This window comes from Ahaetulla prasina, chromosome 2 (genome assembly GCF_028640845.1).
Source record: "Ahaetulla prasina isolate Xishuangbanna chromosome 2, ASM2864084v1, whole genome shotgun sequence".
NCBI classification, from domain to species: Eukaryota; Metazoa; Chordata; class Lepidosauria; order Squamata; family Colubridae; genus Ahaetulla; species Ahaetulla prasina.
Genome location: NC_080540.1, coordinates 109,645,850 through 109,664,326, shown reverse-complemented (window position 1 = coordinate 109,664,326; position 18,477 = coordinate 109,645,850). Strand labels below are relative to the sequence as shown.

General features: G+C 36.6%; 1 protein-coding gene across 1 annotated transcript in view; it reads right to left on the bottom strand.

The window, feature by feature from the left end:
* SLIT3 (slit guidance ligand 3) overlaps positions 1-18,477 on the bottom strand; it is a 570,113-nt gene that overhangs the window by 516,210 nt on the left and 35,426 nt on the right. The window contains exons 2-3 of the mRNA XM_058174175.1: positions 10,948-11,019; positions 6,542-6,613 (exon numbers count right to left, since the gene is read on the bottom strand). Of these exons, the coding sequence (XP_058030158.1) occupies positions 6,542-6,613; positions 10,948-11,019 (144 nt within the window). The remainder of the gene's footprint in view (positions 1-6,541; positions 6,614-10,947; positions 11,020-18,477) is intronic.

The window sequence follows — 18,477 nt, the reverse complement described above, 5'->3', positions numbered from 1 at the left end:
GATAGTATTTTGTATGCACTGATACTTCATTATTATGATGGTGCCACCAAACATTTCACAAATGCATATAGTAATCCATATTCTAAATGCATATGTCATAGTTCTAAGCATATTTCAGGAAAGAATAAATAGGAATATACTAAAACTATTACATCAGTAGTATTATTTATCTGCTGCTTATGAACATCTTCCTTCACTACTTTAATTCTTGCTTCTTTTGGAAGCAGAGTAATTGTGGTTTTAAACTCTCTGGACTGTTTAAACATGGCCCATATTTGTTTTTCGTTGAGTTCTTATGGGTCAATGACCTACTACACAAATGTTTTTTGATGAAATCAGGATGGCTTATTATTCTATTAGTTAAAATAAGCTTCTGGGCTTTTCTGGCCCGTACAGATGTATCCATGCGGACCAAAATAATTTCTTAGACTATGCCTGTGGTCTTCCTAGCTGCCCTTTTCCTGAGTTTAGCTTCCTCCTGTGAAGACCTGTTGACAGAGCTGCTAATGGCTTCCTCTGCTGAAGAGGCATCAATTTTTAAAATGTTTAGTAAGGAGCAAGGTCCACTCTCATCAACGGAGAGAGATCAAAAAGGTTGTAGGGTTGTAGTTATTGCTAGTTGAAGACAGACATGCAATATTATGAATGGAACTCTGTATTATTGTCCTGCCAATCATATTAGCACACTAGTAATGACAAATAGAAAATACTGGCTAAAAAGTCTGTTTCATTTCCAAACCATAAAATCCAAACAATGGTAACCATAAAGAGAGAACTGATATATATTCTATATATCCAAATTATAAAGTTTCTCAGTTTAACATGCTGCCATCTGGCATTAATAAACTATTTCTACAAGTTAGTAGCTCAAACCAGCTAGGGTAAAAACCTTTAAATTTGAACAAGGAAGGGGTTTCCAGATGTTGTTAAATTACAGTACCTAAATTGGAATATCTAACAGCATCTTTGGTGTAGTGATTAAAGCATCAAACTAGAAACTGGGACACAATGAGTTCTAGTTCTGCCTTGGGCACAAAGTCAGTTGGGTGAGCTTGTCACTCCTCTTAGCCCCAGGAAGGAGGCAATGGCAATTCTGAAATCAGACCAAGAAAACTTCAGAGACTTTTCCAGGCAGTCAAGGCTGACTCAAAAAGTCCAAAAAGAAAAAAGGAAGAAAGAATGTTGAAAGTTGTAGTTCAACAATATTTGTAGAGTAAAGTGGTAACTCACTTCTGGATTAAAAAAATGACGAGCATCTTGGCTTCCCTTCTGTTCCTCATCAGATTTTTTAAAAAAATTATTACTATTGCTAACATAAAATTACAATTCTATTAAGGTGCAACTAGATTTAATTTTATATTTGGCTTTAAACTGCCTGTTTATATCTTGAATGTACTCAGTCTCCTTGCAACTGAATTCTCATTTTCTATGGTATAATAAAATAAGTATATAAGGTCTGGATTTCAGCAGTTAGCATTCCATTTTTATTCACCAGCGCTTTTAACACTACTCTTTCATAGCAAATGCATCCCAGTTCAGGATTTCTAAATAATGTTTCATGCATAGTGTACGTAAGTGGACATTCAAAGCTAACAGAACTTGATTAGAAGGTGGGGTCATTATTATCAGTATCTGATCATGACCGAACCACTCTGTTCATTCAACCCAATCTCCATAGAGGCTTTTGTTGTCTGCTGGAACAGAGAAGCAATGATGATATTCAACAGGAGCTGAGTAACCACCTCCTGCTCACCTATCCAGGGGAGCCTCTTTTTTACTGAGAAGCAAGAAATAAAGCAAATGAAGAGATGCCTAGAGCAAATCACCAATAACACAGGTAAAAACACATATTCAAGCCACTACTGTGTCGATAATAGTGGCTGGTGAAGTTTTTGAGGTGCATCCCAGTGTCTGGAAGCTGTTAGGATTTGGATGGGTGGGGCAGACATAGGCACAATCCCAGAAAGACAGACTGATTTTGGATTCAGAAGGGGCCTCTGTGGCTCAGACTGCTAAGACAGCTGCTTGCAATTACTGCAGGTTTTAGTCCCACCAGGCCCAAGGTTGACTCAGCCTTCCATCTTTTATAAGGTAGGTAAAATGAGGACCCAGATTGTTGGGGCAATAAGTTGACTTTGTATATAAATATACAAATAGGATGAAGACTATTGCTAAAATAGTGTAAGCCGCCCTGAGAAGGGCAGGATATAAATGCAAATTTAAAAAAAAGAAGTCATCCAGTTCCAGAGAGACGTTAATTTATTAGCTCAGGACAGGGTTGTACTTCTTGATATTGATCTCATTCGCTCACTCACTCATTCATTCATTCATTCATTCAACAAAGAGTGAAAGATATAACAGTGCAGGAAAAGGTGACAACCAGTCCTGGCACATACAATCACTGCAGCATCGCCACAGTTGCGTGATCAATAATTGGGTGCTTGGCAATTGGCATGTGTTTGCAATAGTTGCAGCATTTTGATCATATGACTGCCATTTACAATCTTGCCCGGGGGCTTCCAGCAAAGTCAATATGGGAAGCTGGATGCACTTAATGACCATGGTGATTCACTTAATGACTGTTGCAAAAAAATTGCAAATCAGGCATGACACACACTTAACCACCACCTCACTTTTCAATGGACGTTCAGGTCCCAATTGTGGTAGTAAATTGAAGGCTACATTTTTTTTTTTATTTGCATTTATATCCCGCCCTTCTCCGAAGACTCAGGGCGGCTTACAATGTGTTAAGCAATAGTCTTCATCCATTTGTATATTATATACAAAGTCAACTTAATTGCCCCCAGCAATCTGGGTCCTCATTTTACCTACCTTATAAAGGATGGAAGGCTGAGTCAACCTTGGGCCTGGTGGGACTTGAACTTGCAGTAATAGAAAGCAGCTGTGTTAATAACAGACAGACTTAGTCCGTTGAGCCACCAGATCTGGTGTCTCCTGCTTAATTCACCGCTTCAGTCTTAATTCATGGCAGGTTGTAGCTATGACTAGGAGGGCTTTCTCATGATTTCATTATGTGTGTCAGTTACAATCCCTACTAGAGTGGGAGATTCTCATAGTTATTCAAGCTTGGACTATAGTAACATATTCTACATGGGGCTGCCTTTGAACCCTCTCTAGCTCCTGTCAGGGAGCCCCCAAATGGGCATCTCCTAGGCAATGGTGTTGTCACCAACTAATCCTTTCAACCCGGAAGCCTCTTGATGCTTCTGATATGAATGCAAAATCATTCTTGAAGCTCCTCATGGCTTAGAATTTGGGTGACTTCAGTACTGTCTATTCCCAAACGTAACTGTCCATTCAATAAGGATAGGAAGAATGGATTGTGTTCATTTTTCTCAAGAAGTGTCATGAGCAGGAATCACACTGGCCATCTCCCATTCCTTCAGAGGAATGGCCATCTCCCATTCCTTCAGAGCTTCTAATGGCCCGAATCCTACTGAAATTTAGTAAAGACACAAAAACCTGTCTCCATCAGTCTATGGAAATTGAGCTGTTATAATGCTGTTCTTCTTGAAGTGTTTGTTTGTTTATCATGAGTTATCTTCCTTGGTATGTAAGTATAGTATTGGTGTTATTGTATTCTATATCATTAGGTTTCTTTAAAAAATATAATCACTCTTATTGTTTTAACTTGATTTATAGATATATGTTGTTCAGAGTTGACAACAATTAAACAAATAAAAGCATCAGTAAAATATGTTTATAATTAATATATTTATATCAACATTTCTCAAGCTAGTACTCTCCAGAAGCTTTTATAGTTTTTTGTTGTTTTATTTTATTTTAAGCTCATTGAAGCAAAAATGGGAAAAACAAACATTGTGAAAAAAAATAGAAATCTAGTAAAATTAAAACAGATAGAACTATGTATATCTCATAAAGACTGGCCATCATAAACAATGTTATCTTATTAGAAAAATATTAAAGTGATAAAAGAGTGATCATTTTTAAATACAACTTGATTATGACCTAAGTGAAAATTAACATAAAACAGATCCTAGTTCATCAACTCTCTTGTTAGTGACTAAATAGGAAATTATTTGCAAAGAATTTCATAACATTCCTTTCAAGGAATGAAAATACAGTTTGATGCAGCCCAAAGTGCTATTTCTCTCTAAGGATATGACTGCTCATATTGTCAATCTTTCTCTGCTAATTACTGTTTCCTCATTGTTGATAAAATTCTGAAAAGCTGAAACAATCAATGTGTGTTCAGTACAGTCAAGAAAGTTGGACTGAAATATATGGAACCCGTTACCTGCATTTACATCCTTTTAAGAATATTGAATGAGCATGTCTTGGTATAATACTTTTTAAAAATTAAGAAAAGAATTTTTAAAAAATCCTAATGATCAATATGCACTACCAATCTATGGACCAAGGTTAAATAACAGCTTATACAAAACTAAGGAAACCACACAATGTCTCAGGCTGCTGCCTGAATGCAGTCAATTATGATTTATTTAACAAGTCATTGATAAATAAATTATAATTTAGTATAATGCATAAGCCTTGTCATACGGACATTTGTCTTAACCTAGCTATTCTAATAAGGACATATTTAATAAAAGTACTGAAGTGTTCATACCTCTACTAATGTGGCGATACATCATTTAACTCACACTCACTCTAGCAGAACCAATAGCACCCTTAGCTGAACATCAGTTTTCTATGATGGAACCATTTTCAAGACTGTATTTTATTCACACATAATAATTCAAGCACTTTTCTGTCTATTAAACTAAATCACTGCAGTATGTTTCGAAACTTATGTGCATCCAGTTGCTTAATCTAAGTTACAGTTTTTAGGATATGTAAGTCTACAAGCAGGCTTTTGGCCCAAACACAATCTATAGGCTTTTTCATACATTAAAATTTTACATGCAGGAACCATGACAAGTCACACATTTTTAAAAAAATATGTCTATAACTTTTAGTTTATAGTATTAGCTTCACTTTGAAGTGCTGGCAAGTAAAATTCCACTAAAACTACACTCGTTCAGTATTTTAAGGTTTTATGCTTTTTAAATAACCACAAATGAAGCCAGTATTATTTCCCGTTATGTTTTATTGCAATATTAATAACTATTTGGCTGGAGAAAGTTTAGTAGTCATAACAGAAACTTTATTAAACTGAGCTCACAATATATTTTTTTCATCTAATGTACCAAATCAAAATACAATTATATATGTTCAACAGGAGTAAAGAAGGAAATTGTGCAAATAAAATCTATTTTAAAACTATATCCTAACTTTCACTTTTTCAATAATAAAATGTATTAACCTAAGGAACTGCCATTCATTTTATGACATATTATATCAAATTTTCCACAAGACATAAAGTTTGCAATGATTGTATATTTCTTCTTAATGCTGATCTAAGCAACTCTTTGAGACTAAATTTTGCCAAATGGAATCAAGCTCATGTTTGCCACAGGCTAGGCTTAGTCTTTTGTCATTTGGCTACAACTGTACATTCATACTTAAGGGCAATCGAACAGTAGGTAGAAACAGTCCCACACAGGTAATTTGGTTGCTTTTGGAACCATGGGCAAATCCAGCATTTACTGAAAAAGAACTACAGAAGTCAAGATACAATTGGTTGTGAAAATAAGCTTTAGTGATGCAGGGATCTTATGAATCACTGCAAGCATTTCAATATCATCAGGTAAGTAAAAGCTCCCTTGTTCCTCATATTTAAGTGTTGCTCAAGTTGAGTTGCTTTTATTTTTACCATAATGTAGGGTCTCTATTCTCTATCCTATGAGCAAAATTCTGTCCCATCCCTTTCCAGCTCCGCTTAAATTATTTCAGTTATCTCCTTTTCAATTGTCTCATCATGTCCATCCAGCATTTTTTTTTTTTTTTGGCCAACCAGGTCTACTCTATTATGAGCTTGCTCCTAATACTTCTTAATACAGAGGGAATATTTCTTGACTTTTTATAACTTCCTTCGTTTCCCCCCCCCTCCCATCTCTAAAGTTCTGGCTGGTATAACTTTACTTATCCTCTTCAATTCAAATGCTTCCTTACACTCTCACTGTTACCTCCAGTTCAGAAGACAGTATAAAAGTGCAGCCCATAATTCAAGGCTACTTCTCTTAATGTGATGAAATCTTTCCTTGTGACTCTTTTTTTATTGCATAGCTATTAGACTGCCATAGTTCTTGTGTCTTATTTAGCTAGTAACTATACTAAAGATTGCTACCCTGTTTACCGCTGTCATTTCTTTCATCCTGTGTTCCTGTGTCTTCATCAAATTTTAGATAAGGGCTAAGGCCCATCCTCTGGTGCTTTGTAAAGTACTATATATTCTCATAAGAAAATAAACAAACATTGAATAGCTATGCTTTTAACAGAACACAGTGCATACTTTTTCATATAATTTGAACGAGCGGAATTTGAATCTTGCCCAAGTTTCATTTTCTGAAGAATGAAATATTCTTCATCACCCACCACATTTCAAACACACCTGCCACCTCTTAATTAAAGAATTGTTTTAATTAAAGATAACACTTACAGTCGTTCTAGTTGCTTTAGATCTTGAAAGGCTCCACGTTCTATCATGCTAATTAGATTCTCTTCCAAATGCCTATAAGACAAAATTTCAGTAAAAGAATAACAAAATTTGGAATTGGAAATATAAAACATTTTCCCTTCCTAAAAGTCAATCTATCACCTCCTCTACAGAATGGAAACAAAACCAATGTCTTTTCAGGATTTAGTTTTTCTTCTATATGTAGTCACTCATTATTCTTTCTCTCATAACACTGTATGACATAATTAAGCTGAAGGTTATTGAATAGGAGGCTGCCATATATAACACCTTACTTGGAAGTAACTCTGCCATTCAAACTGAAATTTATGAGTAGTATATATATATATATATATAGCTTTGTACTACAGAAAAGTACTGCCAGTTAAAATTCTTCAACTGATGGGATTTGCAAAATACCTTCCCTGCCTGACTGAGTGGGATGGGTGAATGTGTGAATTATTTTTTTTTAGTGGATGAAATGAAAATTTGGTGGGTGAAGATGAAAATTAATATATATTATATTATTATATATGCAATGTATACTTTTAAAAGGAAATTTATATTTTATATCAAAATATAATTTTTTATATAAAATATAAAATTCCTTTTAAATGTATTCAGGCAATTCATCAAGAAACAACTATAAAAATAATTCACAGATAATCCCCTTTCAGAGGCCATTATATGAATTTATGTCTTTCTAGACTGTTGGACACATTGTAATAAAATTGTTACAAATTACCATCTCTGGTGGCAATGTACATTTAATTACTCATTTTGATTGAAAAGTGTTTCAGGAAACTGGAAAGGCTACACAGCATTCTGAAAATTAATTGTGGTGTAGCCTAGTCAATTTTTCCAGAACATATAAAATCATGCACGTAAGACATTCATTTCATTTCTCTTGGTAGCTGCCTGATATACTATAACAACATAGTGGAAAACTAAAGTGTAGCTTTCTTTGGATCAGTAGTTTTTTAAAATGTGGAAAATAACAATGCCTGGAAAATTAACCAAGCAGGAAAGCCTCTTGAAGAATTATTTAATTAAAGGCTGTATTATTCAAATTTTATTTCTATTTTTATCTGTATAAACAAAATTATTTTAATAAATTATTACGTAAATAAATTTTAATAAATTATTTCCATTTTTACAAATAGTTTTTTAGAGAGAAGTACTGAATAGGGAGATTTAATATTATGTACCCCTCCTTAGATGAACCAACATATATGTATACGCTACCAAACGATGGGTATGTGAGAATAGCTTTTTCACACATACAAATTATTCCTTATTGCCTGTCTGACTTTACACCTGAATTTCCAGACATTTAACTCTTAATTCTATTCTTAAATAGACTTGGCAGAGGATTTCCAGACATGCCTCAGCTAGATTAGAATCTTTAATGCCGACAGAATGAAGACATAACACAACAGTTGATTGCTTACTATAACACAAATATTCTAAGCTTTTATAAATCAGTGTTCCAGCATTCACATTCTGAAGTTGCTTTGTTCTGCTTTTCTGAGTTAACCAATACTTGGTAGTTCACTTGATGGTCTAGGGCAAGGGTCTCCAACCTTGGCAACTTTAAGACTTGTGGACTTCAACTCCCAAAGTCAAGGTTGGAGACTCAGTCTAGGGCATCTGAAATATATTTGCAGAATGGTCCTAGAATTTCTATTTCCTGACTTACCAAGTTCCAGTCTCTATACTGCCATGTTTGCTTAATGTGACATTCTAAGCATATTTCTTTAATGCCCAAGCCAATCAACTGATCCAATAAAACTTATATTAAATAAACTTACTCTGGGTAAAAGTATTTCTACATTTCCTTAGTGAACCTAGTGAACCTAGAGTTGCTGTATCGGTGAGATGGGAGACATTAAAGTTTAATGACTAAATAAACCTTTATCAGTGTGCCAAAACACTAATACACATTCACTCCTGCCTTGATGTTACTTTTATATATTCGCAGAAGATGCTTTTCCTTTCCATGAAGCCTTGTTATAAATTGTAACTTATTGTAATGTTAAAAGTGATGGCCAGACATTTGTAATTTTAAACTTGAAAGATTCATGTCAGCCCTCACAGAAAATACAACTAGATGAACTAATAATTCTTTATTTTAAGGCTACATTAACAGAATCTTGCAAGGTTGAAAGTATAAACTTCCCATTGCCACTTTTAATCCTTTGATCCATTAAGGTGTGCATTTCCTAAGTTTTTTCTCTGACCAGTAAACCACTGGGAGCTCCTCCCTCTCTTGCCTGATTGTCTCTTAAGCAGCATCTCCTCCCCTCCTTCCCTAAGGTCCTTCACACTTTCCATTATACCTATGGCTTTTTTTCATAGACAATGGTATTGAGATTAAACAAATCTCTTTCTCTCAACCTATTCAGGCAACATTATGGAAATATATCTGACCTGATAAAAAAATTAACAGGTTTGATGCCACCCACCAGTGCAGGAAAACTCTGAACTGGATTTGCACCTTGCAAGACATCTTATACAGTAACAGAGTTGGAAGGGACCTTGGAAGTCATCTAGTCCACTCCCCTGCTCATGCAGGAGACCTATACTAGGGATTCAACTGCCAAACTGACGACCTTTCTGATAACAAGCTCAGTGTCTTAGCCACTGAGCTACCTGTTTCAATGGGGCAAAGCTGGCTGAGGAACTCTGGGAGTTGAAGTTCACAAGTCTTAAAGTTGCCAAGGTTGGAGACCCCTGGTCTAGGGCATCTGAAATACATTTGCTGATAACAAGCTCAGTGTCTTAGCCACTGGGACGCCTTTTTCAATGGGGCAGAGTATCTTCCCCGAATGTGTCTGTGGTGCTGCTCATCAGACCCTGGATCATAAAGCAATAGCAGTAGCACTGAAGACTTATATACTGCTTTACAGTGCTTTACAACTCTGTCTAAGCGGTTTACAGAGTCAGCATATTGCCCCAACAATCTGGCTCCTCATTTTACCCATGTGGGAAGGCTGAGTCAACCTTGAGCCTGATGAGATTTTGAACTGCCAAATTGCAGGCAGCTGGCATATGATGACCAGCTGCCTTTGAAAAGTTACACAGGAGGAAAAGCAGATTTTCTCCAACTAACAAATACTGCGCTTATTTGGATAAATGGCCTAGATATTAATATATAGAATATTCCATTCTCATAAACCAACATTTTTTGAAATGCAACCTATAACTTTTAACTTCTTAAATTCCTCATATCTTACAAATCTGACTACGTATTTCCACCATACACATACCATAGTATTGTATGCTCCTTTTATATATTTTACTACTGTTCTCCATGCACTCTATTCCATACACTAAATATACGGAGTCCTTGACTTACAACCACAACTTAGCCCAAAATTGATGTTGCTAACTGAGACAGTTGTTAAGTGAATTTTGTCCCATTTTACAACCTTTCTTGCCATAGTTGTTAAGTGAGTCACTGCAACTGTTAAGTTACCAACATGGTTGCTAAGTGAATCTGGCTTCCCCATTCACTTTGCTTGACAGAAGGTCGCAAAAGGTAATCACATGACCCCAGGACACTGCGACTGTCATAAATAGGAGTCAGTTGTCAAGCGTCCGAATTTTGATCACATGACCATGGGGATGCCACAATGGTTACAAGTGGGAAAAACGGTCCTAAGTCCCTTTTTTCAGTGCTGTTGTAATTTTGAATGGACAACACTAAATGAACTGTTGTAAGTCAAGGACTACCTATAAATATGGAAAACTCAAGAGGTATTTATCAAAATCAGGTGAAATTATGGCTAGTGTCTGAATGCACATATAGGAGATAAGTATAAGCAGAGGTGGGATTCACTTACCTTCCCTACGGGTTTGCAAATGTGAGCCCACACGCTCCTCTGTGCACGCTCCTCCGAGCATGCGCACGGCCTTCCATGCATGCTCTTTGCTTGCGCATTATGTCCGGGCGGGTGGCAAAACCTCCCACAGTCGCCACTACCAGTTCGTGACTGCAGTTCACTACCACTAGCCTCCCGCAGTCGCCGCTACCAGTTCGTGACTGCAGTTCACTACCACTAGCCTCCCGCAGTCGCCGCTACCAGTTCGTGACTGCAGTTCACTACCACTAGCCTCCCGCAGTCGCCGCTACCAGTTCGTGACTGCAGTTCACTACCACTAGCCTCCCGCAGTCGCCGCTACCAGTTCGTGACTGCAGTTCACTACCACTAGCCTCCCGCAGTCGCCGCTACTAGTTCGAACAGGACAGAACCGGCTGAATCCCACCTCTGGGTATAATTCAACACATGCTGTGTAGTTGGCTATGTGCTCAAGGCAAACAGATCAAAGTTTTGTAAAATGACAACACAGAGAAATTGCTTTAGGGGAATATTTCTCTTCATACTTACAGAACACGAAGATTCTTAAGTCCAGCAAAATCCACCTTTGTAATCCTTGTAATATTGTTTCTGTCTAAGTCACTGAAAAAGAAAAAGAAAAAAAACCAAAATTGATACACGTATCTACCAGACAGTTCAATCATTTTTAAAAATATCATAGAAGTACCGCATAGCAGATACCCATTCTGCACAGGTAATGTGAGACAGGACTGAAGATACTCGAGTAACATTACAACTTACAGTAAGAGATCTTCTGGATAATAACTGAACGTTTCTTTTTTGCAACTTCTTTTTGTGGAAGATGCAGAGCCGAAATAAGACAAGGATTAAAATCTAATCACGAACTCCCTATTGTCCATTCTACCATGAAGATGTTTAAAGTAGAAGATGAGGGATATTGTGCTTTCCATGGAGATGGTTAGACTTTTCTTATTAGTGGGAGAATCTGGAAAACATGCACCTGCATATATAGGGGCCCTCCAAAAATAGCCTTCGGCTAGCTTTTCAGAACCAGGATTTAAACTTCCACATTTCAAATAGGTAAAGAAGAAACTTAAAAAATCACCAGGATAAAGAGCTCAAAGTACTGAAGTCTGACAGTTTCTATTATATATATTTTGCAACTGATTGCTAATCACATGCCACATACATTTCTTGCTTTTACCTTTACATTTGTGGAGACATTAATTTAGAAATAAAAGTTATGTAAGCCAAAATATACAAGCATTATTTTATTTGCACACAGCAACATTATTTGCATTTTAAAGAATCCGGGAAGAATTCCCCCCCCCCACCGCCATACTTTTCAAATTTGAAGCAAGTAAAGTATCTGTGTAATGTGGTATAAGTAGCTTTTGTTAACAAATACTGTATCCATATAAACCTTTAACGCTAATACTGAAAAGTCATATAAATCCTCTTATGAAATAATACTGCTAATGTTCCCACAATGAGAAAGAAGAAAAAATGTCAACCCTTGAGTATTTTTTCCAGATATATATGTCCAATTAAATTCATTGATGTTTATTCTAGGATTCTGGCCTTAATATACAACAGGGGTCTCCAACCTTGACCACTTTAAGACTTGTGGACTTCAACTCCCAGAATTCCTCAGCCAGCAAAGCTGGCTCAGGAACTCTGGCAGTTGAAGTCCACAAGTCTTAAATTGGCCAAGGTTGGAGACCTCCGATATACAAGATAATATCTGCAAACCTTCTATCCTAATTAGCAGAATATATCATGCATGACTATAGAATATAGAAATATAGCACTTGACAATTTTGTATTTTAGGCCCTTTTACTTAATTTTAACTAGTTGCTTTTTAAAATCATGATGGGATGGATTTTTCCTAGAAATCACAGGCTTTTTTTTAGTACTGTCTAGAGAGAAGAAGTTAGAACAGTGACAGAAATCAGTAGCAGTTCCACAGTGTTTTCATAACAGCCATACCATAACTTAAACCAACTTTTCCTCAGCATGTTATTCCCATTCATATTTTTTAAAAAAAATTGTGGGAGGATGTGAGAGACGGATACCCATCAAGTATAACAAAAATAATGTGAAAGCAGATGGGAACACAGACCACTAACTAAACTCGAGACTCCGAAATAGAAATTTAAGATACTAAAAAAAATTGAAATAAACAAACCAATCTATATGATTACTCTTTATTCCCTATTTCAACAGGAATTGGCCTTGAGGAGCCTGGTTCTTCATCTTAAACTTCGTCTAAGTTTGACATTAGACAAGCTAATATGTGAAAAGCCAATCACTAAGCCTTCCAGTAGGAAGTTTAATGATGGAAAGTATATTTTTTCACATTTTATCTTGTTTATCATGTTTCATATGGCTGAATCAAAAACAGTTTTTGAGAGACTTCAATTAGCCTTGTCCAGTCTTTTTTTACATTTCGAGAGAAAAAGAAAACCTTTCATGTGTTGGTAGATCTTCATCGATCCAGTTGCAGTTGAAGAACATTACTTAATCATGTATGAGCAAAGAACTGAATTGACTTTGGTGGTGGCTGAATTAATACACTACCACCAGGACAGGGGTGAAATCTACTTACCTTCCTTACTGGTTCGGAAGCCCATGTGTCGTGCATGCGCTTGTTTTGCTTGCACCTGCCCGCACATCACATGCACACGCAGACCTTCTGCTCATGTGCAAAAACTTTTGCACATGCGCAGAAGGTAAAAAACACATTACTTCCAGGTTAAAACCAGGAAGTAATGACACCCGGGTAGGTGGATGGAGCTTCGCTCCCCCATCGCTCCCAGATCGTTGAACCACTGGCCATGATTGCTACCGGATCGTATGATCCGGTCCGATTCGAGAGCATTTCACCCCCGCCATCAGGACTTCATAAGAAAAACACAAAAAGCAACAGAACAGAATTTTCACAGCCTCTGATTAGAAATCACTGCCTTCTTCCATAAGCATTCTTCTTCAATTCCATCGAACTGAACCTCAGACCCTGTCCCTCTGCTACGTCATTACTTCCTTGGATGGATGGAAATTATGGACGGATGGATTTAAAATCCATTTGCCACCACCACCACCCTCCGAGGCTGTTTTTCCTTCTACCACAGAGCTTATCTTTTAGACTAAACTATTTCCCTTAGAATTTTTTACAAACCTAGGAATCTGGCTGAGGGACACCTTCCCCTATTCTTGACTGCCAAATCTTGAGTCCCAGGATGAAAAAATAATTTTAAAAGCTTCAAAATAATCTGAAATAAAAGCGATGGAGAGGATAGCAATTGGAATGGATTAGGACCCGTTCCCTTTAGTTTGCTCATTTGGATAATGCTGAAAAAAGGAGACAACTCATTCATTGGATAAAATGAAGCCACATGAAGAAGAAATCCAGCACAGCTTGATATGGTCCTGAGTCTCAAAAATGTCCTTATTTTCTGTTACATGCTTGATGTTTCTAGCCTCTGCATTTAAAGGCTTGTTATCTCGGCTAGCTTTAACCTGAATACAAAATGTATTTTGTCTCTCTTATGTACGCTGGCACCCTCTCTTCAATAAGGGCCCCCTAGATCCTTAAAGCTTCAGATATTTGATCAGCTTTCCCAGAAAAAAAATCGTCTTTTCACCTCTCCAAACTAATAACACTTCTCTGGGACCATCTGCATTTGGTTTCCTGACATTCCAAGCCTGGATGAAGGACCTTTGAAAGACACATATGAAAATAATCACAAGAATACCAGTGAACACACAATTCTTTTATTATGTATTTGTTATTGGTTTTAATATTTGTATAGCGTTGTAGCCCTTCGTTTCCAAAAGGACTATGAGCAATTATGTATGGCACCCTGGTTGTCCCCTCTCCTGACCCAATTACTTTTCATAGTGGATTTGAATAATATGATTTGAATGTTTCCATTGATTTATAACAATCTAGAGGCTCTGTTTGATCAGATTAATGCTTCACTTGACCAAAAAAAACAACAAAAAAACTTCATAGATCAACTGCCATTATATGTCACCTGATAATCATTTGTTCCAGCCTGATCGAAGGATCTGTCCAACAGGCCATCATGGGACTAGAGAATGCTGAACAGTGCCCTCTGCTGGTTGGTTTGTTCAAAAACACATTTTAAGTGTTAAAAATTACTTGAATTCATGAACCTGAAATAATCAACCTGAGAGTACATGATTTGAGTCAGTTGCAATATAGTACATTTTGATTCTGCTTTTGATAAATGACTGGATTTACAAAATTAACTAGATTTTTGATGAAAACAGTTGGTGTTGTAGGAAGATGATGTTTGCATAACTGGATATTACCAAACAGGACAGGACAGGACAGGACAGGACAGAATAGAGCTGGAAGGGACCTTGGAGGTCTTCTAGTCCAGCCCCCTGCTCAAGCAGGAGAACCATTACCATTTCAGATAAATGGCTGTCTAGTCTCTTCTTAAAAACCTCCAGTGATGGAGCGCCCACGATTTCTGAAGGCAAGCTGTTCCACTGGTTAATTGTCCTCACTGCTGGGAAGTTTTTCCTTAATTCCAGGGTGCTTCTATCTTTGGTTAGTTTCCAACCATTGTTTCTTGTCCTTCCCTCGATTGTTTAATGACAACAAAATTAAACTGAACTGACAGTTTCATTGACAGTTGCAGTGCATTATGTCACAATGTTGACAGCTCTTTCAAAAAGTGATACCAGAACAGAATATAGAACTTGGTTTAAATTATAAGAAATGGAAGAATCAGTTGTATCCCAAGACAATGATTTATGTATTTATTCATTCAGTTTATCATTTGGCCCTGATCCTATAGTGTCTGGATATCATAGACGGTATTATCAGCATTTCCAAATGTAAAAAGTGTGCAAATCACGATTCTTTGTCAGTAGTTATGCAAGATCAAGCAACAAGAGATCATTGACTTCTTATAGCTATGTTTGTGAGGAATCTGATCAACCTAATGGGAAAATTTAACTAAATCAGTATTGTTGATGAAAGAATTATATAACATGAGTTACAGACATGAGGACTAATGGGAGGAGGATTAATGGGAGGAGGAAGAAGATAATAAGGGAACAGGCAGATGGTTTCTGGGTGCTCCAACACTGGAACTTTTAAAGAAGAGATTGGACAATCATTTGTCTGACATGATATAGGGTCGCCTGCTTGAGCAGGGGGTTGAACTAGAAGACCTCCAAGGTCCCTTCCAACTCTTTTAGTGGAAACAGAGGCGGGGGCAATGCGTGCAAGAGGCAGCAAGCAGCCACGGAAGTGGGCCATCAGCGGGCTCCTGCTGGGCGGGGCTGTCAGTGCCACCACTGTGAGGTTAGTCAATAATTAGACTCTCCAAAAAGAAGGCCTAGCCGTTTTTTAGGGGGTCAGACCGGGCTTCCTTTTGGAGAAACACAGTAACAGAAATACTTGGTGTTTGTAAACTTGCCAATGTATTTAAGAGAAAGTATTTGGTTTCATAATATATGGGGGAAACTGATTAAGAAATATTAGTGTCAGATGTGGCTGAACCGAAGATTGGTCATGTTAATTAAGTCTTTTAGAACTGAAATTCAATTTCTAGAGGGCCCACAGTTGCTCCATATTTGAATATAAAGGCTTTTTAACAAGTCAACACTGTTTTATGTATTTGTAGTGTTTCCTAATTCTGATATCACAAGCAAAAGATTGGTGATATCACTTTTGTTTAGCCATCTGTTCAGCATCTATGAAATTCACAAGTGAGAATCTGTAGCCTTTATAGGGTTCTTCTAATATATGAGGCACAATTAGATTGTTGATTAACATCAGTGTTCTAGAAATAAAAGATTGGATAATTTAAATTTTAAAATCCACTTTCCCAAGCAAATTTATTTTCTCTTTTTCTACTTTTACTAAACAATATACACCAAACTGTGATTAAGTTATTTGAATAGTATAGCTATGCTACTAAAATGAACAGGTGTAAAAGAAAACAAGCAGACATTTTAAAGTAGTGATTATATTACTATTTATTTATATTGCTGGTTTGTGCATATTAAGCCGCCCTTGAAGATTTTCGAAAGACAAGCTAATTGTTGTTTATTGAACAAATCATGCTTAAGCCAAAGGTAGGCTGGGATATGGAGCCCCTAATATCTTCCAATGTCCATTTTCTATGCTTTCAGTAACCCAAATCACACAGTTGAAATTTCATGATAGCTTTATTTCTTTAAAATAACAAACATGAATTTTATTTAATGCCTTGTTTCACACCTTTTAGGGTGAGACTAGATTGGATTAAGTTTCCTTTACAATTTCCTTGTCTTGCATATTTGTGTGAAAACGTGGTCATAATTTAAAGAGGCAATGATCAATCGATCATTTGTTTTCTCCAAAGTTTTTTGCATGGTATATTATCAAAGACTGCCTTTAGGTCCATAAAAACAACATTGTATATTAGTCCATAGTTAAATGGCCAAGTCTAAACTTCTGTCTATGAACAGCAACTGGGAACCAAGTTGCTCCCCGACAGCATCCAATTTAAGAGTTTATAGTATAAGTATCTGGATCTAAATATATTATATATAGTTTATATATTGGAAAGTAGCAAATGTTCCAGTTAATGTAATAATTTACCAGAATGTCTAAAATCTAAGCCTTCCTTAGATGGATATCAAATTATTATCATTAGCCAGGTTAAATCTTACTGATTGAGAAATGATACACCAGAATATTTATTTAATTTAAATAATTACTTAAAGAATTAATTATTCAATTTTTGTTTCTTCTTCTAACTCCATTATTGTCCACTATTATTTAACAATATTGCTGATTTTTCACTAAACTTGAATGTTATTCATAATCTCTCATCTATTGTTCTGTTCCTATTTTCCTCTATGGTGAAAACACAACTATTCTCTCTCTAACCCAAGTAATCCAATAGAGATGCCTTAAAGCATTTTCTTCTTACTGGTTTAGGGAACATCCTGAGAATAATTATTCTAAAACAAAGGTCTTAATATTTTCCAATCTCTGATAGCTGGAAAATCAATGGAAGATTTACTGAGCAGGCCACAACTTATGAATAGTAAGGAATTCACTTTCAATCTTTTACTTGTACAAGGAAAATCCACATAAGAGCTCAAAAAGCATATTTTGTAGTTATTACAGATTCAAGTCAGCAAGGCTACAGTATATGAGAGCAGCTATTAAATTAGTCAAACTAAAGCATTAGGCTCAGTGTTATATAACATGCAGATATATCTATAGGCTAGATAGATAGATAGGTATCTATTTCTGACTTAGAAATTCATCATCATCATTTTAGCCATTGTCTATCCACTACAGGATGAAGGCCTAGGCTTTCTTTAACCAATTGGGCCTGGAATATTTGCTGATACCGTTGATCCATTTTCAGGATGCTTTTTATCAATTGGGACCAATGGTGGGTTTCAAAAATTTGTACTACTGGTTCTGTGGGTGTGGCTTGGTGGGTGTGGCATGGCTTTGGTAGGCATGGCAGGAGAAGAATACTGTAAAATCTCCATTCCCACCCTACTCCAGGGGAAGGTTACTGCAAAAATCCCCATTTCCTCCTGATCAGCTGGGAATTGGGAGGCAGAAAATAGATGGGGGCGGGGCCAGTCAGAATTTTTACTACTGGTTCTCCGAACTACTCAAAATTTCCGCTACCGGTTCTCCAGAACTGGTCAGAACCTGCTGAAACCCACCTCTGATTGGGACCCATTCTATGACTGCCTTGGTCCACCTGCCATCAGTTCTTCTTGCTATGTGACCAGCCCATTTCCATTTCAATTCTTTTATGATATTGTATTCTTTTGTTTGTTCTCTAATCCACGTGCAGGTCTTCGTGTCTTGTTTTGAAATGCCAAGCATGTATCTTTCCATGGCTCTTTATGCCACTCATAGCTTTTGTATCAATTGTGAGGTTAGTGTCCATGTTTCACTGGCATGTGTTAGAGCAGGTACTGATTGAATACTTTTTTTCCAGGCTTAGAGGGAGGAATTATTAGAAATGATTTGATCTAAATTGTTAAGTGCAATAACCCAGATTCCTCATTGCATC